We start from the raw sequence: 27924 nt of genomic DNA, 5'->3' as shown, positions 1-27924 counted from the left end.
AAAAAGGTAAGAAACTCCAAGACTTAAAACACTTGTTAGTTTCTCCAGTGCCTAAATTTCATAGACATTTTCTGGCTAAGTCTCCTTTCATTAGGAAACCTTCTAGGTCTGCCTGTTCTTCAGTACCCTTAGGTTCTAGGCCAAGGAAAGCTGCTAGAAGACCACCACAGTCTAAAGCTGTTTCTTCTGCCCCATCTCAGCAACAGCTGTTTCAGCCTAGGTCAGGCTGCCTCTGACAATCATCACAAGCTTTCAAGCCATTCTCCCCTTTCTCTTCAGCTTCCTGTTTCAGCCTGGGAGGAGATCACTCAGGATTCTTGGGCAATTTCCATTATTCAAAACAGCTATTTCATGACTTGGAAGTCTGTTCCCCCTTTTCAGGGGATTCCTCAACCTCCAACAGACCAACTTCATCCCTTTCCTCAGGTGCTGTCTCAACTCTCTCTCTTCAAGGCATCATTCAACCAGTTCCTTCACATCAGCAAGAAAGGGGGTTTTAGAGGGTCCCTGGAGACCCATTTTGGACCTCTCAAAATTAAATATGTTCCTGGTGGTGCCCTCCTTCAGAGTGCTATCCCTTCAGTCTCTTCTCCCCTTGGTGCTGCCTCAAGCCTTCTTAGTCTCACTGGATCTCAAGGATGCTTACCTGCATATCCCTATTCACCCTCTCTTCAGGAAATAGTTACGTTTCTCGGTGGGTTCTTGGCACTTTCAATTCTCTGCCTTATCTTTTGGTGTTTCCATTGCCCCCAGGGTTTTTCACAAAGTGTCTGGCCCCAGCCATTGCCTTCTTAAGACTGAAAGGCCTTCAAGTTTACCCTTACCTGGATGACTTGTTTTTGGCCCGCAGTCCAGCCTTTCTTACTTAACATCTAAATCTTGCTATTCTCTTTCTTCATGGCTTGGGGTTCATGATACATTTCAAAAAATCTTCTCCTTCTCCCAGTCAGGATCTCATTTTTCTGGGGTGCAGGTTCAGGACAGATTTGATGATGGTGTTTCTTCCTTCAGAGAAAGCTCAGTCTCTCATAGCTTTCACGGAATCTCTTCTATCTCTTTCTTCCATCACTGCCAGGGAGTTCCTCAGACTTCTTGGGTTCATGGCCTCCACAATTCTCATGCTGCCCTTTGCAAAACTTCACATGAGGAAGTTCCAGTGTTTTTTGAAAACAATTTGGTCTCAGCATGCACATCCCTTGGACAACTGCCATTCCTCTTCTTCCTTGCTTAAAGACAGAACTAGGATGGTGGATGCAGCAACTCAGTCAGAATCCAGGTCTACCTCTTCTCATTCCTCAACCAGTGCAGGGACTTTTTATTGATGCCTCAGAGTTGGGATGGGAGCAACCTTAGCTTCCACAAAAGTGCAGGAACTATGGTCTGCTTCTCAGAGAAGAGAGCACATAAATGTCAAGGAAATGAGGGCCTTGATTCTGGCCTTACAAGCATTGCATCCTCTGTTTCTACCAGGCCCTCTCAAGATTCTCACAGACAATACTACAGTCCTTTGGTACAAAATCCTATCGTGTTTGTCACCTGGCAATCAAGGCGTGGGAGTTGGCTATTCAGTACAAAGTCAATACTGCAGGATGTGTACCCTTCCCCTGCTCAGAACCTAGTGGCAGATGCATTGAGCAGATCCATGACACCATCCCACGAGTGGATGCTTCAAAGAGCTGAGTTTCTGGACCTTGTTCACCAGTGCGGTACTCCAGAGAGATTTATGTGCCTCTTCCCAGAACAGCCAACTTCCTCTTTTCTGTACCAGGGTCCCTCATCCTCAAGCGTGGAAGGTGGACGCCCTCTCTTTCTCATGGAAGGGGATGTTTCTTTATGCATTCCCCCCTTCCATATGATTCAGAAAGTCCGGTTGAAAATTCAACAGGAGAAACCTTTTGGCCAAGACAGCATTGGTTCACTCTTCTGCAATTAGCCACGGGCCATCACTACAAGTTGCCTCACTGGATGGACTTACTCACTTAGGACAAGGGATCTCTGATTCATTCACACTTGTCAACCCCTCACCTGACTTTGTGGGTGATCAACTTCTGATTCCTTGTAGCCACCTTTTCTCTAAGGAGGCTTCGGGTTTTGCAGGAGGCCAGGAAACTCAATACAAGGAAATCTTACATTTCCAAGTGGACAAGATTTTCTAATTGGTGCCAAAAAGTGAAAAAGGACCCTCTTAGGTTGGGTATTCCTTTGGTATTATCTTGTGTGAGGTACATAACCGTGGTCTGTTAATTTTCTATTAAGATCTACTGCTCTGCTTTATCTGCTTGCCTGCCATTGACCCCCTCCATTGGCTTCTAGGTTGGAGGTTAAACTTGAAAGGTGTCCTGCACATGAATCCTCCCAGGAAACCAGTTCTGCCACCTTGGGATCTTAATTTTGTCCTAGAGAAATTAACTCAGACCTCTTTGAACCAGCTGTTTCAGCTTCTCTTAAAATGTGTACTTTGAAAGCAGTGCTTCTGGTAGCCATTACCTATGCCAGAAGGGTTTCAGAGATCCAGGCATTAATGTCTTCTCTACCATTTCTAGTTTTCCGTAAGGATAGGATTTCTTTGAGAACTAATCCTTTTATGCCTAAAGTGGTTAATGACCTTTCTTTAAATCAGACTATTCAGGTGCCTACTTTTTTCCCATCTCTACAATCTCCCAGTGAGAGAGGATTTTGCATTCCCTTGATGTGCATGGATAGCTTAGCTTTTATCTGGAAAAAAACAGTCTATTAGGAAATCTGATAGACTTTTTGTGTCTTTTCATCCAAGGGCTCTGGGGTTGCCTGTTTCTAAGCAAACTATCTCTTCTTGGATTTCTAATGCCATTGTACATTATTTTCATGGAAGGTCCTTATCTTCTTCTGTGAAAGCCCACTCCACTAGAAAAGTTGCATCCTCAGGGGCCTTTTTCAAGGGTGTGGACATTCAGAACCATTTTGGAAGCTGTCACTTGGACATCAGTTCATATGTTTACTAAACATTTCAAGCTAGATGATATTTCCAGGGCCAGGGCAGGTTTCTGAAAAATGGGTCCTCCTAATTTTTCTGTATATTATTCCTCCTCCCTGAATCCCTTTCCAGCTTTTGCACTCACCCATACGTGAGGAATATTGCAACTTTGAACAGAAGAACATAGAATACTTGTCTAAAATCTTGCCGTAACCATACACGTCCTTCTCTTCTATGTTGTAGTATTGTATCCCAACAGCCTTTCACCTACATCTTGCTCATTTCTTGGATAATTGGCCTTTGGGCATTTTCTAGTTTCCTCGTGGGGCTACCTTTCTGAGGATTGTACTTGTGGGCATCTCTTTTACGGCTGATGTTCTTGCAGCCTACATGCAACATCCCATGTACAGGCAGTGGCATGAAGCTTTTGTATACTGGCCAGATGTCGGGGCATTGGTTGAAATACAACCCATATGTGAAGAATACTGCAACATAGAAGAGAAGGACATCTATTGTTATGGTAAGATTTTACTCAAGTTTTCTTTATAAATAAATGGGTGCCTTCTTGTACCACGTAGGATGCAGATGGAAAGGTTTGATTTAACAGAAAGTATGTATATCGTTTTTAATTATTTGGGACCAAAAAAAGATGTACCTTTATCCGTTAAAGTGTTAGTACTATGAAGTTTAACCCAGTGTAGTAAGAGTTTGTGTATCTGTGGCACTTATCCAGTCATATTTCCAACAGTATGACTTCAACAGCTCTCTCTCTCTCAAAAATCTGCTTTTAAGGTGTAGGGTTATTCTTTCATTCATCACACTGAAGGATCAGATCACAAAGGAATTTACATTGCCTTGTTCATCAAATCATCTTTTTTTGTGGATTATAGAAATTATATGAAGGAAGTTACTAAGCAATGAATTTTAACACTTTAAAGTCTCTGAATCACTTGTATTATTAGGACTTTTGATTTCAGCACAGAAAACATGAAGATGCATTTTTTCTGGTGACTTTCACCAGCCAGAGTATTTTCATAACCTCCTGTTTCTGAATTATTAAAAGAGATAGTGGCCGTTCACAGTCTTTCAGAAATAAATCTGATTTGGTGCACAGTTCTGTACTGTTAAAGGAAAAGTAAATCCAGAGGAACAGAGCAGGCAAAATCAGAGATGACATCCTTCCTTAAATCATTGTTGCAGTATTCCACACTGTTGGGTTATTTCACCAAATTACCTGGATGTCCAGCTGGAGTACCAAAGCTAAAACTTTCCATAGTGCTATACATCTGACTTATGACCTAAGCCTATGGGCATAAGGGCACATAGGTGGATGCACAAGATAAATCCTCAAGACTGCCTTGCTGCCAGTCCAAACACACGTCTCACACCCATTGATCTGTTCTGTGCTTGGTCGTTGGTATGGTTGGCTTTCACTGGTTCAGATAAGTGGCCCGTTGCTGAACCTTCCTGTATTTTTCTCAATTATATTGCTGTTTGTTGCTCTATTAGATGTCAGCTAAGAGCTGAAGGTGTGATTGCCTAATGTCATGATTCTGACATAGCTGCAGAGGTCTCAGAATCTGTGGTATGCCAGACACCTGCTCAGATTCTCACTACCACGACCCTGCAGGAGGCCAGTATGGTGTCTGAGATTCACATATCCGAAACGACAGAAGCTATCAATAACTGAGAAAAGGGAACCATGCTTAATTCCCAAAGGTTCCAAGAGCATAGATCAGATCCTCATTAAAGATTAAATTCCTGGATCTCTCCTAGAGATTCATGAGGGGTCGGAGCCTCCATAGTTAGTGGACATTAACCTAGAAAAAAGAAACAAAAAAACTAAAAGCATCCATTTTCCCCCAGACGTCCAAAGAAAGAGTGGATGGATTTTTCACAAGGCTTGTTTAAGGCCATAATGGCACACCGGCCACATTCCTTTGCAAAGCTAGCTGCTACTACTATTTCTCTTTGCACTCCACAGAAATCAGACACTTCTGAAGATGCAGAGAATGACTCACAGATGTGTACTCTTTAGCTTATTCACCCTAAACCCATTTGCCAGGTCAAGCAGCCTTGGACAATGAAGACCCCCTTTCTCCTACCCCCTCGATTGAAGAGTGCGGTTGATGTGATGCATTTTAAATTGGAATCAAAACAGATTTCTGAAGGTCAGTCGAGATAGTATAACCTCTTGGAAGTATGTACCCCTGTTCCTGTTGTACCTGCTGTTCTGGAGGCTTTCCTGGCTGCCTTTGCACCCACCTGCACTGCACCAGATTCCCAGATAATAACATCCTAAAAGGCCTGACAGGTTTTACAAAGTACCTGAGGACTTGACATTTCTATGCATCATCCTCACTGGCCTTTGGATTTATGAATTATCAGACTCAAATGACTGCATAGTCTGTTCTCTGCAATTTAAATAAAAATTTGTTCTCCCTTGGGGAATCTACCAGTAAACAAGCCTGAATTTGTTGGCTCAGGCTTCCGAAGTAGGTAGGCACAGCATTAAATGCAGCCACCATGCAGTGGAAGCTTCCCACAGGGTTTCTGCTACAGGTTCTGTGATCAAAAGTCATACATAGTTACGTTCTCAGCCCCTTCCAGAAGGTAAGACAAAATGCCTAGATTCTTTTAAACAAGGACTTTTTGCCTTTTGTTTATTCTTTATGCTGCCAGTTTTTTCAAACAGTTGCAGTAACAAGGTAAAATTATGAAGTACTGTAGACAGATCTTTATTATCTCTGTACCAAAATACCAAAGGAATTACCCTGCAAAACTCACATCCTTTGTCTGCAGGGAATGCAGGACTTCCGATAAGGCCAATAAATACTTAGCAAAAGATTATAGGACAAACCTGTTAAAAACGTGAGATCTTCTTACCCAAACAAGTTGCCCCAACTATCTTCTGTCCTCCTCCCTACCCCTTGGTCCATTCCTTCCCCCATCCAAAAGGCTTACCTCATTCCTAAAGAGCTGAATTCAGTTCACTTTGTACAATTGGGTATTTTCAGTCATCCAAAAGGAATACAGTATGACCTAGAAAAGTTCCGTCTTTCATTGGCGCATCCCTCCACCACCAGAAAATCAGATTCATTTGCTATATTCCGTCATTCAAACCTTGCTAGAACAAGTTATAGTAGAGCCAGTGGCTCCACAATATGTGGGAGAAGGATTCTATTCCAGACTTTTCTTCATCCTAAGAAAAGGAGGAGACTGGAAACCAATTCTGGGTCTCTACACACTCAACACCTTTCTCCTTATTCCATCTTTCAAGATGTTGTCCAGGCAAGCTTTGCTTTCATTCATCCTTCTCCAAGCCTTTTTGGTGCCTTTGGACCTAAAGATACCTGTCTCCACATTCCTGTTTACCCAGCCTAAATGAAATTTGCAAGGTCTTCAAGTGGCTGATCACACTTTCAATTCTCTGCTCTGCCTTTTGGACTCTCTGCAGCCCCCACCCCAGAGTCTTCAAAAAAATACTGTGCCCCAATATTAGCTTACTGCCGGACTGTGGGAATCCAGATATTACCTTATTTTGTACAGCCTGCTATTACATGCTCCATGTCAGCAGATACTCTTCTCATCTCATGTTTACCATGGCCCTCCAGGTGCTGGGTTTCACGGTCAGTCTGAAAAAGTCAGCAATGAAACCAACCCAAGACCTAGTTTTCTTGGCTTGCAGACTAGACACCAAAGTCATGCAGGCCTTCCTGCCACCAGACAAAGTGCAAAGCCTAACCAGTTACATCCTTTCTCTTCTCCAGCTTAAGTCCTGTACCACAAGAGAGATCCTCACAGCAATGGGATTCATGGCAGTAACTATCCCCATGGTCCCCTTTGCCAGGCTCTCTATGAACAAGATCCATTGGTACCTGAAATCCACCTGGCCTATTCAGTCTCATCCCCTGGACACAAAGATTGTTTCCTGACTTTCATAAAGAAGGACATACTATGGTGGATATCACAGATAAAGCTAAACCTTAGTCTTCCTTCATACCGCAAGCACCACAACAGGAGCTCTACACAAACACATCAGACAATATATAGAGTAGATGGACGGGCAGCCTGAAAGTTCAGAGGCAGTGCCCTAGAAATCTAAAACCAGAGCACATCAGTCTGAAGGAGATGAGGACATGTGTAGAGGCCCTGCAGATTTTCTCCCATTCTGAGAAACTATGTCGGTTAAGAGTGTTCACAGACAACGCAACAGTCATGTGATACATAAACAAGCAAGTGGGTACCAGATCTTACCAACTGTGCAGACTGGCCCTTTTGACATGGGAACAGGCCACAAAAGCGAACCTCTCCCTCCAAGAGGTTTACATTCCCTCACAAGAAATGTAGTGGCAGACTTTCTAAACAGATCAAGAGAAGATCCCCATGAGTGGATGCTGAACAGGAAGATGATCTGTGGGGACCCACAGGTAGATCTTTTTGCCCCCATTGACAACAAACAGCTTCCACTCTTGGCACCAGGACCCACTATCCTCAGGCTTGGAAAATGTGCAGTGTACTTTCCCTTACAAAGGGAGCTTCTTATATGCCTTCCCCTCTGCTTCCCACGGTCTTAAAAATCCAGAGGGGATACCCAAGAGTTTTACTGGTGACTTCTTATTGGCCAAAGTAGCCCTGGATGTTCATCGGGGTGGTGGGTATTCATGGAGCCTGGTATGGATACTCAAATTCATCAAAGGATCAAAGTCTCCAGCCTTGAGTGTCAGCTAAGTTCACCTTTCTTTGAGCATTTTCAGGTGATTTGAGACGAGGCGATTTGAACTCTGCGGCAAGGGGGTGATGCAGCTGCTGTCTCCAGATCGGGTCCGATACATTAGATGTCTTCAATCTTGGGCTGCCCCAGTCAAGGATATTTGATTTGAGTGATTGTATCTCTAGTGATTAATCTCCCTGCCTCTCCTTTCCATGCCCTTCAGGCAAGGTGGGACTTGTAGAAGGTCCCTTGTGCTAACATATGGGTATGATGGTGGAGATGGTCTTGCCTGGGGCTTTCCTTCTTCTTCTGTGAATATGTGCCACCAAGGTACCCACCTATTTGGTCGCCTTGTAAACTTGCTGTAGGCTTGTTTTTGATTTTGGCGTGCAACCTTTTTAGGCCGTGGCTCTGGCACCAGTTATCGGCTTTGTGAGACTGCTGAAGTCTATTGCAGTCAGATCTGTGTGGCCAACCCATCTTCTGAGTCTTTTGTCTATGGCTTTTTTTGTCAGCAACCCCACGTATGAAGTCATCTATTTCGGAAAATCTAATGCCCCAGGTCTGAGTGGCCCAGGAGTGTGAGAGTGTGGGACACAAACTGTGACACCACTTGTGTCACCTGTGACTGTGGGGCAGGTCACTCCCCTGTGGGTTCTGTGGACAGCATATGTGCAAACAGTTCTTGTGCTGTATGGGTTTGTTTTTGTTAATGATGAAGCTTTGTATGGCTTCAAGGGGTATTGAGGGTAAATTATTGTAGCTCCAGATGGTTGTATGTTCGATGGTGCTGCATTGCCAAGTCATCTTCATTTGTTGCTTTGATCACTGTTTGAAAAAGTTTCAATGGGCAGATTCACAAGTGAAAAAGCCAACTTGGGAAAGAAAGTAAGAACAATCATCCTCTGCAACCTTATTTGGAAGGTCCATTGTCTTCCTTCCATGGGGTCTTTCTCCTTGGCTGGTCAGATAATCCTTGTTGTGTTTTCCAGGGTCGGCTGAGGCTGCAAGCCGATGGGCGATGTGGCCGTGAAGAGTGCGCTTTTACAGTTGCGCTCCAGCCATAAGACTTATCAAAACTTACTGTCCTAGCTGTGGGTTTAATTCCTCACCTTGTTCGTGTGGCTGCTGTGGGGCTTTGGTTCCATCTTTATGAATGGTGTGTGTTTAGGCTGCATGATGCTTGTTTTTGCTGGATGGAGCTTCTCTCTCCTGGGGCAATGTTTTGGGGGATAGATATCTCCTTTGAATGGGTATGTTTGCACTTTTTGGAGAGGGCAGTATGTTCACTGATGTCTGTAGGATCAGTAATGGGATGTCGGAGTTTTGAAAATCTTCTTTAGCATAGTTTGGGAGTTTCCCTCCTATTTCTTTATATTGGCCTAGGTTAGGCCTTTCTAATTGTCTTTTTGGATTTTTTGTCTTTTTGAGTCTTTAGCTATTTTTTTTGGATTTATGAGTGATCTTTTAAGAGTTTTGCTAGAGATTTTCAAGAGTTCTTACCTTTATCTTACCTTTTGCTGATTTTTTTAGTAGCCCTTTCCTTTTAGGTTTGTTTTTGGCAGGGGTTGTGCCTGGGTTACAAAGTCTTGGTTTTGTCTCAACCTTTAGTGTTTTTCATCTTGTGATTTTGTGCTGAGTGCAGGGCATTGTTTTTCCAGTGCTTCAGGATTTGTGAGAGAACTGATTTTTGGCGGCTTAGCAGTGTTTCTCACCTGCTGAGAGGGGCTATGAGGAGACCATTGAAGTCTTTAGTGGTTGTGGTCTTTTTGAGGTCTTTTTTTAGTGGGGGTTTTATTTCCATGAGGGGTGGGATTGAATGATCCTGTTTGTGTGGTTTGTGATCTGATCTCTGTGTTGATGAGAACATTGTGGTTGTATAGATTGTGCTCCCATCGCTATGTTATCTCCTCTTGTGGTGAGGAGCTCCTCTTGTGGGAATGGTTATGTATAGTGAGTTGTGATGAAGAGGAGTTTTTCTTACTTTAAGGATTTTGGCAGAGAATAGGGCTTGGGAGATGTTTGTCTAGTATGATATCCCCCTAGAATGATTGTAGTATTTTGGTAGTGTTTCTCTTCTTTATTTTAGGAGGAAGGTGAGTGAATGTGGCCTGGTGTTTGTTTGTGAATTGGCCTGTCAGCATTTTACAATTGAGCAAGTTTGCTTGTGGCCTATTATGCTGCATGATGCGTTCTCAGTCTTCTATGGTGGGTGTCCTCCTTGTTGTATATGGACCCCCCTTTCTTGGTATTTGCCTTCTTTGTTTGGGGCTGCATATTATGAGTGAGAGGTGGATAGCCGGCCTTGCTCCAGCTCCTGAGCGGGGTGGTGCTCTCAGGAGCCTTGAACCAGGTTTTTTCCTAGGGACAGAAATGGGGAGAAGTGCATTTGCATGCTGAGAGTGGAACTTCTTTTGATTGTTTTTTCTATTTTTGAGCAGCATTTTTGTGTTCTAGGCATTTAGTTTTTTCCTTTAAAAGGGCTCTAAAAAGAGTGTTGCCTATTTGCACATTCCCTTTTTCAGGGGAACCTGTGGGTGCCAGCCGTCGGAATCCATGGGGTTTGTGCTGCAAGCCCATGCTCCAGCAGAAACACTTTGGCTGAATACTGGATCCAGCGTGTGAGCCGCACCTAAATATCCCCGCTGAATTAAAGCTGTCTTTATTGTGGCATGATTGTTGGATCATTGGTGTCCTGTGTGAAGGCAGGGTGAGAGGTCTCCTCCCTCAGCTGCAATCATCATAGGGGTCAGATTTCTTTCATAATCCTATTCTCTTTCAATCATTCCTCAGGTCATTTTCACCAGCAATGGTGTCAGTCACTGTGATCATTTTGTACCCTGCTAAGTTATGAGACTGTAGCTTTTTGTATGTTGAGTGGCTGTGCTCTAGCAGATGGATTCTTACTGTGACCTTTCCTGTACAGGTCAGCTTCAGCGTGTCTGATGATGGAGTCATGGTCAGTGTGTCATGTAGAGGGTTGTGTGTGTAGGTTGTGTGTTTTGGGCTGTCTGTGCTTGTCTTGTGTTGTGTGTGATAGGTGTATGTTGGTGTTGTGTGTCTCAGGTGGTGGTTGTTTGGGTGTGTGTTTTTTTGTGTTCTGGTATTTGTTGTATTTCTTGTGTTTTTGGTTTTTTGTGAGTCAGAGCCTCCAGTATGTGTTGTGTGTTTATGTGTGTGTGATGTGGGGGGTCTATGGTACTGTGTGAGAATGGGTCTATAGTGTGTGTGTTGCAGTTCTCATCCTCCTAGGTTGTTCCAGCCTGTGTTCCAGCTGCAGCCCCAATTTTCCTCGTATGTATGCTCGCTTTGTTTGAGGTTTTGAGGGGAGGAGGAGGTGCATGAGGCAATTGTAACATTGCCTCAATATTCCCAGGTTCCTGAGTTGACCAGGAGAGGCTAAGGACTTTCTCCAACTGATCCAGAGAAGGACAAAAATAGAAAAATAGACAAAAACTTGAGGGTGTGATCCCGGGATGGGGGTTGCCTTTTGGGGTGGGTGCTATCTAGGTGTCGTCAGGTAGGTAGTAGTGTAGACTAGCATAAAAGCTAGGTGTATTTAATAGAGAAAGAACTAGTAGAGAGTAGAGTAAGAGGAGATAGTCAAGTTAGTTATTTTTAGCTGTATAGATTTCAGTTAGATCAGTAGTATAGGTTAAGTCAAGGTAAAGTGGAGTAGACTTAGGTAGCCCTACTGTAGGTTTGTGTAGAACGCAACTGCCCTGTGTGTGTGTGGCAACTCCGGCAAGTGGCGGGCCTAAAGCTTATAATAGGGTGGGCCTAAAGACAGGAAATGACCCAAATGGCCAAAAAACTACAAAATACACAATAAACTGCCTCCTCTGAGGACAAACAGAACAGGCTCAGTACTCCCTACTCCCCACTAGTAGTACTAAAAAAAACTAAAAAAAAAAGGGAAAAGGAGAAACAAAAAAGGAAGAAAGACAAAGGAACACAAAAAATCTGGTCAATCAGAATCTGAGTTAGAAAGTAAGGAAAGCAAGGATAATTTTTTTTTTTTTTTTTTTTTTTTTTTTAAACAGAAAAAACACACAAAAACATTTATTTTTTTCGACAATAAATGCTAAAGAATTCGACACTGAGTGGTGTACTAGTTTAACTATTTAAGGCAGCAAAAACTAAAGGGTTTTAAAAAACAGTTAAACTAGAAACACACAGAAAAACAGTAAAAACTTTTACAAAAAAAAGCAGAAACAGTAGAAAAAGAGCAAAAAAAAAAAAAAAAAAAAAAAAAAAAAATAAAAAAAAAAAAAATTTTAGTTTCTGGTGGTCTCTGCTGCTAGAGGAACACTGCTGGCCACGTGCTGGCTGTGATGCTGGAGTTCTTGGAAAAAGCAAACAAAAGCGCTTAAGCAGCAGGGGGCGGGGGGCTGGAAAAAGGAACCAAAAAAAAATGCCAAAATAAACTACAAGTTACAGCCAAAACCACTCCTCGAGGACAAACAGGCACACCTCTTTACTCCTCACCACTAGTGAGTAAAGAAACTACCCTTGAAACAAGGAAAAAAAAGAAAAACAGGAAACCAAGACAAGCCCAGGGATCAGCAAAATCTGGTCTCTGAAACACTAGTTTGGGAAATATGGAAAGCAAGGATATTTTTTTTTGTTTTTTTCAAGTTTTTTTTACAGAAAAGCAGAAAACACAATAAATGCTATGATCGTGTTTCACTGTTGCTGTCATTACATTTGGGTTATCTGCTTCCAGTAGCCCACAGTCGGCCTGACTAACAAAGTGTCTTGGGTCCTGCGTCAGTTGCTGTCCCTTCTTCCGTGACATCAGGTCATCAGGGGTATAAAACATGCAGCCGATGCCATTACATCAGTCTTTCTTGCCGTGCAGTGCCCAAAGCAGAAGCAGTTCGCAAGTGCCAGTTGGCTGACTCCAGAAATTTTCATTTTCAAGTTTCAGAACCAAAGTCTTCAACTAAAGCTAAGTACCCCATTGGGGAAACTTTTTCTTGCTCCTTACCGATGTCAGTAAAAGTTAATAATTGCATTTCTTGTGGAAAGCAAATACCTCATAAAGATTTTCATTCGTACTGTATTCCTTGCCTAGGCCCTGACCATGATGTACCTCGCTGTCAGTTTTGTGCCTTATTTAATCATCGCACTATGCGTCGTCGGTATATTTTTGCCTCTAAATATTTTGGTTCTCAGTTCAATTATCCTGAAATGTCATCGGTTAGCCATCCGACTACCGGTATTCTGAAAAAACACAAAGATAAAGACAGATACAGGCCACCTAGGTCCAAAGCTGCTGATGACACTTCTCCTAAGCCAGTCACCAGTTTACCGGTACTCAGTGAGGTGCTTTCACAGCCCCTGATAACCACTGCTTCTGATTCGTGGTCCTCTACTGAGACCCATTCGGAGTCCGGTATGCAGCGAGATGCTTCAACTATGGAACCTGCAGATGTCTCTACCTTGGATGGGTCCGGAGCCACTGTGCAGTCACCGGCTTCTGAGGGTGTATTCAGGCCTATGGACTTGCATATTAAACCAATGCCTCCTTCTTCTTTAAGGCCTAAACCTCGAACCATGCCTAAGAAGCCGACACCCAGGCTGCATGCACAGGCTTCTATGCCTAAAAAACAAATGATAACAATGGCTGAAGATCTTATAACTCTAATCAGGGGAAGCCAACCCCCCCACCTTCTAAGAGACCTAGGACTGAATTTGTTTGAATCCTCTGATCAGGATTCTGATTTTTCTGATGATCTGGATTTACCCTTATCTAGTTATGAGGATTCTGATGCAGAGGACTTATTCCCTCTGCTTCCCCTCCAGATGATTTTTCTTTTGGTGAAATTTTGCACACTTTAAGGGAGCATTTTCACTGGGAAAGCCAGGATTTCTCTGATTCTAAAAGGCTTAGAGATTTCTTACTCCTACCTCAGCATAGGCCTTTAGCTATACCTCCGGTACTAGACATTGTTGATGATGCCTTTTCAGAATCTAGTTTGGCCCCTGATTCTTTGCCTCCTGCTCCCAGAAAACATGATAGATATTACAGGGTCCCTGATTCTCACAAGTTCCTTTTTAAAAGTCCTATTGCGGATCCAGAGACTATTTCACAGGTACCCGAGGGCATTAAGGCTTCTACTGCTAAAAATCCTACCCCTTCTGATATAGAGACTCCAGGATGCTGGATAGATGGGGTATGAAGGTTTACACTTCTGCAACCTTGGCCATTAGGGCCTTAAACTGTCAGTTTCATGTGTTAAAAGTATCAACAACATGTTATTGGATTGCTTAAACAGAAAATGATGTTGATTCCTGACTGTGCTGAAAATAAAGAAATACTGGATTTATTACATTCTGCTGAACAGGTTGGAAAACGTACTTTGCAGTGTGGATTTGATTCTTTAGAAGCCTCTTGCAGGGCTGCTGTCACTGGGTCTGTACTCAGAAGGCATGCTTGGCTTAAGGAGCAAGCTTTGCCTGATCATGTTAAAGCTAAACTGTTAGATGCTCCCTTAAATCAGGACCGTCTGTCTGGCAACAAAGCTAAGGAAGTTCTTAAAAAGATGGAAGATAAAGCTAAATCTATGCAAACTGTGAAATATTTTTTACAAGTTCAGCCTCCAAGATTTAGTAGGCATTGGCCCTCTAAGAATTAGTCCTTTCCGGCCCCTTCCAGATCTTCTCAATCCAAACCCAGACACAGCAGAAACCCCAGGTTTCAGTCCCAGGGTACACACAAGACTAAGCAGTGGGGGGCTTCCACATCCAAATCTGGGAGTAGTAAGACTCCCCCTATGGAAAATTGTCTCAATGACTTGCATTTAAAACTTCCAAGCACTTCTCATCTGAATGCTCCTTTAGGCGGAAAGATTGGTCTGCAGGTAAAAAACTGGAAACTCATAACCCAGGACAAATGGGTCTTAAATGTAGTGTCCCAAGGATACAGATTTCACTTCCACACGTTACCAACTCCAAGCGGGTGGCCAGATCTACTCCCAAATACTGGGCAGAGGCCCAAATGCAAGTACTTTCTCTCTTAAACATGGGGGCTATTCAGTTGGTACCAGAAGAGGAAAAGGGACAAGGTTTCTATTCGAGACTTTTCCTGGTACCCAGAAAAGACAATTCATGGCGTCCTATCCTGGACCTTTCCACTCTAAACACCTTTTTGGTGATTCCAAAATTCAAGATGCTGACTCTTTACCAGTTGCTTCCTATGCTAGGCAAGGATGCTTGGTTGGCAACATTAGATTTAAAAGAAGCATACCTGCACATCCTTATCAGGGAATCTTGCAGAAGATACCTACGCTTCAAAGCAGGCTTCACACATTATCAGTTCTCTGAACTGCCCTATGGCTTATCTACTACGCCCAGGGTATTCACAAAGTGCCTAGTCCCAGTTATTGCATTTTGCAGACAAAGAAATATTCAAATATACCCATACCTGGACGATTGTCTAATTCAGGCAGAAAGCCAGGACATACTTTTGAACCATATGGCCTTTGTACAAAGGGTGCTGACTTGTCTGGGGTACACCATAAGCGAAAAGAAATCACACCTGGTACCCTGTCAACAAATTATATTCCTGGGGGCAAGCTTGAATACAACTTCCCAGATGGCTTTCCTCACACCAGAGAAGCAGATTCATTTGACAACCTACTTCAAACAAGTAGCCACAAAAACCCTGCTGACTGCAAGGCAAATACTGCAAGCCTTGGGGTTCATGGCCCCCTGCATTCTTCTAATTCCATATGCAAGGCTGCATATGAGGAAACTACAATGGTATCTAAAAAGCCTATGGTGTCAACATTCTCAGGATCTAGAAGCAATGATTTCTATCATACTTTTCCTATGCCTAGAGTTCCTTTGGTGGGCAGAGGCCTGCCACCAAAACAAGGGACTACCATTCATGCTACCCCCTGCTGCCCAAATCCTAACAACAGACGCATCAGACTATGCATGGGGGGCTCACCTGGCAGGGAAGTGCATTCATGGCAAATGGACCCCAAGTCAAATGCACCTGCATATCAATCAAAAAGAAATGCTAGCTGTACAGAATGCTCTGATAGCCTTCAAGGATCACATTCTTCCAGGACAGCTAATGGTAAAGATGGACAACACCACTTTTATGTGGTACATAAGCAGGAGGGTACGCATTCTTACCCCCTCTGCAGACTAGCCATGGTATTGTGGAACACAGCACTGAGCTACCAAGTGAATCTACAAGCTCAGTTCCTGCCAGGAAAACAAAATACACTGGCAAATGGACTAAGCAGAAGCCTCATGGACCCACATGAGTGGAAACTGGAACCAGGTATTTTCAACATGTTGACAAGCGAATGGGGGTGCCCAGATATAGACCTGTTTGCCTCCCCCCAGAGCTATTAATTGGACAAATTTTGCACAAGGATTCTCCACAAACAAGCTTGGAAAGTGGATGCTCTGTCCTTCGGCTGGAAAAACCTATCAGTTTATGCCTTTCCTCCTCTGCCTGTGCTCTCCAAAGTACTACTAATGATCAGACAAGACAAGCCAAGGACGATTTTGATTGCACCAGGCTGGCCACGACAACACTGGTACTCCCTCTTGTGCAGTGTGTCACGGTTGGCCCCATGGCACCTGCCTCAGACACCTTCCCTGTTGTCTCAGCAGGAGAACCAGATTCTGCACCCTCAGCTTCAAACACTGACCCTAGAAGCCTGGCTAATTACCTAATCTCTCCTTTACCTTCCCTCAGTAAACCAGTGATGGATATCATTTTAGAGGCAAGAAGACCCAGTACTAGGAAATCTTATGCTGCGAAATGGAAAAGATTCTGTGCCTAGTCTCAAGGGATGAGCACAGCAGCACCCAATTTACCTCAGATTTTACAATACTTAACTGAGATGCTTCACAAGGGCTTGTCCTTTTCCTCCATCAGAATTCACGCCTCAGCCATTTCAGCTCATTATAACACAGGACCTCCCCTCTTGTCTCACCCACTGCTCAAGCATTTCCTCAAAGGGGCCAAATATTTAAGGCCAATGAGGAGAGCTCCAACTCCAGCCTGGGACCTTAACTTTGTCTTGGAGAAACTCACTCTTCCTCCTTTCAAGCCAGCTGCTACTGCAGACTTAAAATTTCTTTCTTGGAAAACAGCATTCCTTTTAGCAATCACTTCAGCAAGAAGGGTATCAATTACAGGCCCTTATGGCAGTGGAGCCTTTCATCATCTTTCATGCGGCTGCTGTTTAATCTTAGCCTTACCACAGGATACGTACCCAAAGAGTGGCGTACGGCAACTGTTGTCCCACTCCACAAAGGAGGTGCTTCTACGGACCCTGTTAATTACCGCCCCATAAGCTTAACAAGCCTGGTCTGCAAAGCTATGGAGAGGATCATAATGGAACTCATAAATAAAGACATAGGGGACCTACAGACATTGGATCCTACCCAATTCGGCTTTGTCAAGGGCAGATCATGCCTCTTGAACTTGGTCGACTTTTTTGAAACAGTCACCAAGGCCATTGATGAGGGTAAGGCAGTTCACACAGCCTACCTTGACCTTGCAAAAGCTTTCTACACAATACCCCACTCGGGTGTCATAGAAAAGCTCACCAGCTTAAATGTAAACCCATATGTCACAAGATGGGTTGCAAACTGGCTCAAGGACAGAACCCACAGGGTTAGAGTTGCTGGTGCCATGTCAGACTCAAGCGGTCTGGCGGTGTCCCACAGTGCTCAGTCCTGGGCCCCCTCTTGTTCGGCATCTACTTTTCAGAAGTGCAGGCAAACATAGGAGGATTGTGGCTGACAAAGTTTGCAGATGACTGCAAACTTGGCCATAGTTGAAAATCCATCAGAGACAGATATCCTTCAGAGAGGTCTGATAGAAACGGATAACTGGTGCCAGAGCCATGGCCTTAAGCTAAACGCCAAAAAATGTATAGTCATACCCTTTGGTAAAAACAAGGTAACCCCAGGTTACCACATAGGTGGCAATCCATTAAGCACAGAAGAGGTTATCAGGGACCTGGGGACCCAAGTTGACAGTAACCTTTCTTTTGACAGTCACATTGCCAAAGTGGTTAGGAGGACCTTCTACATTGCCCACCTGATTATGAAGGGATTCACATCCAGATCAAGGGAGGTCATTGTTCCCCTGTACTCTTCACTTATCAGACCAATGATTGAGTACAATGCCCCATTCGGAATGTATCTCACCCGACACCTGCAGCAATTGGAAAGACCCCAAAAGTTCCTCACCAGAAGGATAAAGGGGCTCAAAAATATGCCATATGCTGCCCGACTGAAGAAACTCCAGCTCTATTCAGTCGCATACCATCTGCTCAGAGGTGACCTGTGCCTGACATACAAGGCCATGTCCATCCCGAATTAATGGACATGCTCCACCTCAAAAATCCAAATCCACCAGAGCCACAAAAGCAAGAGACTTAAACCTCAACACGGATATAAATAGGACGTGCTGGAGGGACAGATTCATCACCCAGAGACTCCCTATGCTGTGGAACAGAATCCCAGTCCATGTGAGACAGAGCACCTCGCTGGCTCTGTTCAAGAGGAATCTTGACCAGTGGATGGGAGATCGTAGGTTTACCCCGGGGATCATCTCTGTATCACTGCTGGACAGAGGCACGGCAAACTAATGGGTATAGTATTCTTCAACCTAAGGGGTGGTGAAAGCCACACAACTCTGGCTAGGCTTATAAATGCCCTAGGGCAGATAGCCTAGTATGAACCTATGAACCTATGCGGACAGGGTGTCCCTCAGAACCAATCCCTCCTTTATGCCCAAGGTGGTATCCAGTATGGCTCTTAATCAGTCCATTCATTTGCCAACCTTCTTTCCTAATCCACAGAACAAGGGGGAACGGATACTGCACTCCTTAGATGTGCACAGACAACTTAGATTCTACCTGGACAGGACTAAATCTCAAAGGAAATCTGAACAACTGCTGGTGGCATTTGCTGCAGGGAAAGAGGGGAAGGCTGTTTCAAAGCAAACCTTTTCTAAATGGATAGGCCAGTGCATTCATTTCTGCTATAAGCATCATGGAAAACCTATCCCACAGGGCATCAGACCTCACTCTACCAGGGCTGCATCTACCTCTACAGCCTTTCTCAGAGGCGTCCCTACCAGGAACATCATAAAAGCTGCTACCTGGAATTTTGTACATACTTTCACCAAGAATTATTATTTCCCAATTTTCTGTAAGTCCAGAGCTGGCTGTGCCACTGCAGTCTTGCAGGGCCTTATAGCTGGTACTAATGCTACTTAAATTCCTCCTCCCATCCTTAGCTTTGGAAATCTACCCAAATGTAATGACTGCAACAGTGAAACACGAAGAACATAGTACAGTTGTGTACACTTACCATAAATGTAGATGTTCGAGTGTATTAACTGTTGCAGTCCTGGTTACCGTCCCTCCAGCCCCCTAGCTTCTTTTGGCTATACCTGTACTTTCCTCTACTATGTTTAAAATCTTTTTGGTGTATTTGCTTTTTTGTTGGAGGTATATCCTTGTATATTTATATATTTAATTGCGTCCCATTATGGGGGCACCTGATATCTGGGGCAAGCGAATCTGATGTAATGGCATCGGCTGCATGTTTTATACCCCTGACGACCTGACGTCACGGAAGAAGGGACAGCAACTGACGCAGGACCCAAAACTTTGTTAATCAGGCCAACTGAGGGCTATGACAAGCAGATAACCCAAATGTAATGACTGCAACAGTGAATACACTTGAACATCTACATTTACGGTAAGTGTACACAACTGTGCTTTCCCCTTCTCTTCCACCTAGCCAGGAGTCATCACCAGAAGCTTCCCTCCACAGTGAACTTGCTTGCATAGCAGAAGGGCTCACTACTTCATCTAGTCTGTCATTTCCTCAGCCTGACAGTATGAATTATATTATTCTTTTTTTTTTAGACACCAGTTTTCTTAGGACGTGCCTAAGGTTCTCCAGGAGTTAAGGAAATGTGGTGCAAGAAGATCCTGCATAGCAGAATGGAAGATATATACTGTATATTGTTGGCCTAAATGTCAAGCTCCACTTCAGGCTAATACCCAAATGGACCTCCCTTATTTGTGTGAGCTTCTGCAGTCAGGCTAGCATACTCATCTGTTAAGGCTCACATTTCAGCCATATTTGCGTGCCTACCTCTGGACCCACTGATTCTGACCAGACTAGAGCTAAAACGGTTCTTAAAATGGTATACTGCACCTGAAACCTGCAAGGAAAGCTATCCCCTTGCTTAGGACCTCAAATTTGTGTAGGCAAAACTTACTCTTCCTCATTTCGAAGCAGCAGCATCTGTCTTTCTCAAATTTTAAAGTTGGAAAACTATTCTTCTAGTAGCTCTTACCTCTGCTGGATGAGTCTCCAAACTACAGCCCCTTATGACAACCCCTCCATTAATTTTTATAAGGACAGAGCATTTTTAAGTATCAGTTCCTCCTCCGTGCCAAAATTAGGAAATTGACTTTTCAATCATGCTATAAATCTTCCAACTTACTTCCCTAATCCACAAAATAAGGGAGAAGGAATTTTACATTTCTTGGATGTGCATAGCTCAGATTCTACCTGGATTGGACCAAGAATATTCCCAAATCTAACCAGTGTTCTCTCTTTCCAAGACTCCAAGCTAGGAAACCCAATTACAAAGCAGATTATTTCTGTCTGTATTTCCAAATCCATTTCCTTTATCTATACTCTACATGGTAAATCCTTATCCTCAACAGCAAAAGCTCATTCTGCTAGAGCATTGGCCTCATCTGGTGCCTGTTACAAGGGTATTGGCTCTAGAACAATTTTAGAAGAAACTACTTGGTCTCTTGTGCGTGCTTTCACCTAACATTACAGTGTGGGTGCCTTTTCTAGATCCAGAGCCCCCTTAGCCAGGTCAGTCCTCTCTGGATTACTAGGCGATTCTCTAATCTCTCTTCTATCCACCCATCGAGTTCACTATACAATCTCAAAATACTGAAATGTCGAATTTCAGTATTTCGAGACTGAATAGTTGAAAACCCAAAATCACAAATACCACAACCGCGACCATTCTCACACAAACACATACCTAACTAAACAAACATAACACACACAAACACACCTAACCTACTTATAAGCAGGGGGCAAGCCCCACTGCACCCACCACACCCCCCTACTTATATATTCTAACTCCAAGGTCGCACTAAACACACAAAAAACACCACCGCACACACACACACACACACTAAAATCCCCACCCAATATCCTCAAACGCACAACACTTTCCTGAAACCCCAGATAAATCCACAAACCTTACCACGTCATGAATACGACACCATGATAGCGGCAGATTCGGCATAGTGTAGTTTAGAGTAACTGCACTTTCCACTATTTGGTTTCGACATACTGAATTTCGACATTTCAGTATGTCGAGATTGTCTAGTGTATCCCCACCCATCACATCTCTTAAGCTTTGGGAATTATCCCATCACACCTCTTAAGCTATGGGAATTATCTAACAGTTTGGAATACTGCAACAGTGAAAGGCATTTGTACAGTCATGTATGAATTTAACATAGAGGTACATGTCCTACTGATAACTATTGCAGTATTCCTTCCCACCCTGTGTTTCCCCTTTTCTGATTATTCTCCCATTTTGTGTCTCAGGCCTCTACAGGCTAAGTGGCTTGGAGATAGTTTGAGGATTTATGGAAAGTTTTGGCTTTGGTACCCCAGCTAGACACCCAGATTATTTGGCAAGATAACACAACAGTTTGGAATACTACAACAGTAATCAGAGCATCTACTGTTATGGTAAGTTCTTACACAACAGTACTTTCTGCATTTACTAAGTCCTGTTTTTATACCTGTCTCATCTCTGTCCTTTTTGTCTTGAGTGTTAAAAGTGTTTATCTTTTATGATGTGTTGATTTGTTGTTTGTTTTTTCCCCCTTTTTTTCTCTCTTCATTTGTGCCCTCTCAGGCAACATGAAGAAACGCCTTTTGATGCCTAGTAGGGGTAAGAATTCTAAGCTGTAGTCTGCTTTTCAGTAGGAGAACGGAACAGCAGTTTTATTTCTACACTTAGTTGTTTCATGTCTGGAAGCTTGTGTGTGCATTGTGAACTGTTGTGTTTGGGTTGCTTGCTGAAATGTCAGTAATTCCATGTCTATCCATTTTGCATGAATGGAATTCTTGTCCTGAATGTAGTATGTAGTCCTTTTACACTCTTGTTTGCACTTTATCCAGAAAATATGTACATTTTTCTTCAGAACTGCATTCTGTTTCTTTGTTTTTTAGGTTCACTGCAATACAAATACAGGAAAAAACATTACTCTGTATTAAGTTTGATGTTAGTATACTTTAATGATGTTTTATAATTGGAAGAATACAGCCTTGTTAAGAGCAATTAACATATTGAAGTCTTCCTGTTACTTTATAGAAAACTGATGTTATGTGGTAATTAATTAAATACATACAAAAACTCATTGCTTTCACATTTCTTTGCCTTTTGAAATATGTTTTGATTTATCCTTTTTTTGCTATACAAGCCCTGCTGGTACTTGGAGATGCCAGCATTATTATTGAGAGAGGTATATTTTGTGAATTTTTTGCTAAAAGTGTCGTAACACTGTTTGGTATGTGGCAGGCTCAGCAAGTCAGTAGAGAATCTTTGCCGTTTGTTACCCCAAAAGTGGATCATATAGTAGAATTTTTTGGTATATAGTCAAAGTTCAGATAAATGCACATCAGTTTGACAGTTTCTAGAACTCTGTGTGCCAATTCAGACTGTGTGAATCATGGGTGTAGTGCAGTTTATACTGAGAAGAAGAGGAAAGTGGATTGAATTTGCAGCAGCTTCCTTAACAGCATTAGGCAAAACAGATGTAAAACAAAATGACCACCAGAATAACACACTAACTGAAGATAAAAACTTGATGTTCTTCGTTCCCCATTGCTGCAGTCCTTACTATTGGGTATAGTCCGCATCCAGTCGGCCCGAATACCAGAGTGGTCAGGGCGATTAGACTGGCGCCAGGGTACTAATCGCATGACCGACGTCATATCCTCAGTCTTTTTGCATGGTCCAATGCAGAAGCAGTTTTTGCAGGTTGGCGTTCTGAAATATTTCGTTTCAGACCGAAACAGAGTTGGCTAAGTACCCGTTGGGGAACATTTTGGTTTTCTTGCCTCAGTATTTAACGGATGTCAGAAAAAGTGAATAACTGTATTTCTTGTGGGAAACAGATACCTCATAGGGATTACCATACCTTGTGTATACCTTGTTTAGGGCCTGAGCACGGCGTTGTTGGTTGCCGCTCTTGTGCTAGGTTTAACAAACGCACTATTAAGAGGAGGTTAGACTGTGCCAGGTTAGTGTTTGGGAAGCGTTGCAATTATAAAATGCCGTCGGATGCTCCGGCCCAAGAAGCGCAAGGACAAAACAGCGAAGCCTAGGGTTGATGAACCGGCAGTCCGGACGTCGGTTCTTTAGAAACTCAGTGGAGCCAGAGGTTTTGCCAGGAGTTTCCATGGAGTCTCAGGCAGAAACTTTACTGTTACAGGATGTGCCTTCTCAGGAGGTAGGCCAGGCTGAGGGGCTTCTCAGGTAACTGTTCTTCCCTCTCTTCCCAAGGTAGTTAGAGCCTCTCCTTCTGTTGCCAAAACTTCTTTGAGAGGTAGGCCTAGTTCAGCTTCAGTGGGGCTTCTCCTAGCATTTCGGGTTCTGTACCTAAGAAACATATGCTTAAAATGGCAGAAGATTTGATTACTATGATTAGAGGTTCTATGCCCCGCCTGATAAGAGGCCTAGGGTGGAACCAGAGTTTGATAGTTTTGAACAGTGTTCAGAGGCTTCAGAGTCTTCTGGAAGACTTGCAGGAGTATCCTACTTATTCTGATTCTGATGTGGATGATTCCACTCCTACTGCTTCTCCTCCTGAGGATTTCTCATTTTCAGAGACTCTGCATTCCATGAGGGAGCACTTTAAATGAGAAGGCCAGGATTACTCTGATTCCAGGAAAAGGCTTAGGGAATTCTTGTTTTACCCCAGCATAGGCCCTTAGCTATTCCTCCTGTGTTGAATGTGGTGGAAGATGTTTTGCAGAGGCTTCCTGAACCCTGACTCTTTGCCTCCTGCTCCTGTTAAGCCTGATAGGTATTATAGGGTGCCCGAAGCTCATAAGTATTTGTTTAAGAGTCCTAGGCGGACCCAGAAACTATTTCTCAGGGCCTAAAGGTGTTAAGGCTTCTGTGGTTAAAAATCCTGTTCCCACTGATAAAGAGGCAAGGGCTTTGGATAGGTGGGGAAAGAAAGTGTATACTTCTTCCACTCTAGCCATGAGAGCGTTGAATTGTCAGTTTCACATGCTAAAATATCAGAATTATCTCCTTTCACAATTAAAATCTAAGGTGGATGCTTTGGCGGAAGGTATTGAGTGTAAAGAGTTGCTGGATTTGGTTCATGTGTCTGAACAAGTGGGTAAGCATTCTTTGCAATGTGGTTTTGATGCTGTACAGGCCTCCTCGAGGGTGGCTGCTACTAGTTCTGTTCTTCGCAGGCATGCCTGGTTGAAGGATCAGAATTTAGCTGAGCATGTTAAGACAAGGATTTTGGATGCTCCTTTACAGTCTGATGTGTTGTTTGGATCGCCTGTGGAAGCAGTTTTAAAGAAAATGGAGGACAAAGCTAAGTCTATGCAAACTGTCAAAGATTTTTTGCAGGTGCAGCCACCGAAGTTTAGTAGAAATTGGCCTGCTAAGGGGTGGTTATATCCTGCTTATGATTCCCAGTCTAGGGGTAGGTCTAGGCGTGGTAGGGGCAGGGCTCAAGGTTCTTTTAGGCCTAGAACAGGGAGTTCACCTGCTCAGACTTCTGGTGAGGGCAGGGGTCAGTCCTTTCGTAAACAGACCCAATGACCTGTCTTTTCAGCTGCCAGTAGATTCTCGTCTGGCAGCTCCTTTGGGAGGAAGACTGTCTCTTTTCAAAGAAAATTGGGATTTAATTACTCAAGACAAATGGGTGTTGGATATCATTCACCACGGTTACAGATTTTATTTCCATACAATGCCCCTTTCAAAGGCATGCCAGACGTTCCTCCTCCACAAAGAAAAGAGGCTCACAAGCAAGTTTCTCAGTTACTCCAGATGGGGGCCATTCAGCCAGTCCCTGTATCAGAAAGGGGCCTAGGATTTTATTCTCGCCTGTTCCTAGTACCAAGAAGGGGAACACGTGGAGACCAATTTTGGATTTATCTCTCCTCAACACTTTTCTGGACATTCCCAAGTTCAAGATGTTGGCGTTACAACAGCTTTTACCTCTGCTGGGCAAAGATCACTGGATGGTAACTTTAGATCTCAAGGAAGCTTACCTTCATGTGCCTATAAGGCTAAGTTGCAGGAAGTATCTGCGGTTTCGAGCTGGAAATTCTCATTATCAGTTCTCTGCATTGCCCTTTGGCTTATCTACTGCCCAGAGTATTCACAAAGGTTCTGGCTCCAGTGATAGCTTACTTCAGGCTTCAAGGAATTCAAATCTATCCTTACTTGGACGACTGCCTGATTCTGGCTCAAGAAAAGGAAGACCTTCTACAGCATCTGGAATATGTTATAGCAGTGCTAAGATGCCTAGGGTATTCTGTGAACGAAATAAAGTCCAGTCTAGTACCCTCTCAAGACATGTGCTTTCTGGGTGTGAGACTGAATACAGCAGCCCAGATGGCCTTTTAACCCCGGACAAACAAAAGAGTCTATCACTTTACTTCCATCAACTATCTCGACAGTCCGTGCTGACTGCAAGGACAGTCCTTCAAGCATTAGGGTTCATGGCATCTTGTATTCTGGTGCTTCCCAATGCCAAACTGCATATGAGGAAGCTACAATGGTATCTCAAAATGTATGGACACAGCACTGCCAGGATTTGGACACTGTCATTCAAATAATACCTTGCCTTCAAAAAGAATTTTTGTGGTGGGCTCAGGAATGTCACCTAAACAAGGGACTCTCTGTGACCCGGCCAGAGGCAGTCAGATTTTAACGACAGATGCCTCGGACATTGCTTGGGGAGCTCATCTAAATGGAAAGTGGATACAAGACAAGTGGCCTGCCAGACTACAGCATCTACATATCAACATGAAGGAGATGTTAGCAGTCCAGTTTGCATTAATGGCTTTCAAGGAGTTACTTCTTCCAGGGCAGGTGTTGATTCTAACAGACAACACAACTGTCATGTGGTACATCAACAAGCAAGGGGAACACATTCTTATCCTCTATGCAGGCAAGCAATGATTTTATGGGAGACTGCGCTAAGCTTGCAACTAACTCTTCAGGCAAGGTTTCTGCGGGAGCACAGAACTCCTTAGCAGATGTGTTAAGCAGACAAATCATGGATCCCCACAGTGGAAACTGGATCTTCATGTATTTCAAAATTGACAGTGTCATGGGGAACTCCAGACATAGATCTGTTCGCTTCTCCACTAAACCACCAGCTGCCACAGTATTGCACAAAGGGGTTTCATCACACAGCTTGGAAAGTGGATGCTCTGTCTTTCAGTTGGAAAAACCTTCATGTGTATGCCTTTCCTCCTCTGCCTCTTCTTCCAAAGGTACTATTAAAGGTCAGACAAGACAGGCCAAGGATGATTTTGATAGCTCCAGATTGGCCTCGGCAACACTGGTACCCACTACTACGAGTCTGGTAAGGAAGCCTCCATGGCCTTTACCTCTGATTCCTCATCTATTATCTCAGAAGGATGGTCATCTGCTCAATGTCAAGCTTCACTCTCTTCATCTAACAGCCTGGCATATTCTGTGTTGAAACACAGCAGGTCTCAACTTCCTCAACAAGTTTTAAATGTGATTATGGAAGCTAGAAGACCTAGTACAAGGAAAGTGCATGAAAAATGGAAGAGATTTTTATTTTGGAGTACAGCAAAGAATTTGCAGGTTTCTGAGCCTAATTTGAGTGTGGCTCTTCAATATCTTACTGAGTTATTGGACAAAGGTTTGTCCTTCTCTTCCATTAAGATTCATGCTGCAGCAATTTCAGCTCACTATGATTGTGACCCACCATTGTTTTCGCATCCTTTGTTCAAGCAGTTTCTTAGAGGGGCAAAGAATATAAGACCCCCACGTGGGGCTCCTACTCCTGCTTGGGATCTCAATTTTGTGTTGGAAAAACTTACTCTACAACCTTTTGAGCCTGCGGCTACTGCTGAATTGAAATACTTGTCATGGAAGACTGCTTTTCTGTTGGCTATTACTTCTGCAAGAAGGGTGTCTGAGTTGCAGGCCCTTATGGCAGTAGAGCCATTTTTGATTTTCCATAAGGATAGGGTATCATTACGTACTAATCCTTCCTTTATGCCTAAGGTGGTTTCTAGTGTGGCTTTAAACCAAACTATTCATTTGCCTACTTTTTATGCAGACCCCCAAAATAAAGGGAAAAGATTTTGCACACTTTAGATGTACACAGGCAATTGCGTTATTATTTAAGCAGGACTAAAGATTTCAGGCAGTCTCAGCAGTTGTTTGTTTCTTTTGCTTTGAGTTCACAGGGCAAGCCTGTGTCAAAACAAACTATTTCTAGGTGGATTGGCTTTTGCATTGCATTTTGTTATTCCCATCATGGCAAGGAGATTCCAGCTGGGATTAGGCCTCATTCCACTAGGGCTACTGCCACTTGAACAGCATTTCTAAGGGGCTTCGCGACTAAGGATATTTTGGAAGCAGCTACTTGGAGTTCAGTGCATACTTTCTCTAAGCATTATCACCTTCCTATCTACTCTAAGTCTAGGGCTGGTTTTGCCACAGCTGTTTTGCAAGGCATGTTGTCAGCTCCTGCTTCGTTATGATTTGCCAGCCTCCTTACCTCTGCTTTGGGATTCTACCCAATAGTAAGGACTGCAGCAATGGGGAGAAGAACATAGTACAGTTTTGTACCTACCATAAATGTAGATGTTCGAGGATCCCCATTGCTGCAGTCCAATCTCCCTCCTTCCCTCTGTGTTTAGGGGTGGTTGTGTAGGTGAGGTTACATGCTTATATTTTTGTATATATTCTTGTATATATTGTACATATTTTTGGTGCAGGTATTTTGGGCCTTGTCTTTTTAGGGTCTTCTGACATCTGGGGCAAGAAAAGACTGAGGATATGACGTCGGTCATAGTACCCTGACGTACTGGCGTCAGTCCCTGACCGACGTCAGCCTTATACTCTGGTATTCGGGCCGACTGGATGCGGACTATACCCAATAGTAAGGACTGCAGCAATGGGGAT

General features: G+C 43.5%; 1 protein-coding gene across 5 annotated transcripts in view; it reads left to right on the top strand.

Moving 5' to 3' along the window:
- Positions 1–27924, top strand: part of MTA1 (metastasis associated 1) — a 3368231-nt gene that overhangs the window by 2780743 nt on the left and 559564 nt on the right. For 3 of the 5 annotated variants that reach the window (XM_044074165.1, XM_044074164.1, XM_044074168.1), the window contains exon 17: positions 21631–21666. The exons of the other annotated variants lie outside the window; for them this stretch is intronic. In XM_044074165.1, the coding sequence (XP_043930100.1) occupies positions 21631–21666 (36 nt within the window). The remainder of the gene's footprint in view (positions 1–21630; positions 21667–27924) is intronic. 5 annotated transcript variants of the gene reach the window in all.

Source organism: Protopterus annectens, chromosome 6.part0 (assembly GCF_019279795.1).
Source record: "Protopterus annectens isolate FY-2018-M chromosome 6.part0, PAN1.0, whole genome shotgun sequence".
Classification (NCBI taxonomy): domain Eukaryota; kingdom Metazoa; phylum Chordata; order Ceratodontiformes; family Protopteridae; genus Protopterus; species Protopterus annectens.
The sequence above is the reverse complement of the archived record's forward strand: the minus strand, read 5'-3'. Positions and strand labels throughout refer to the sequence as shown.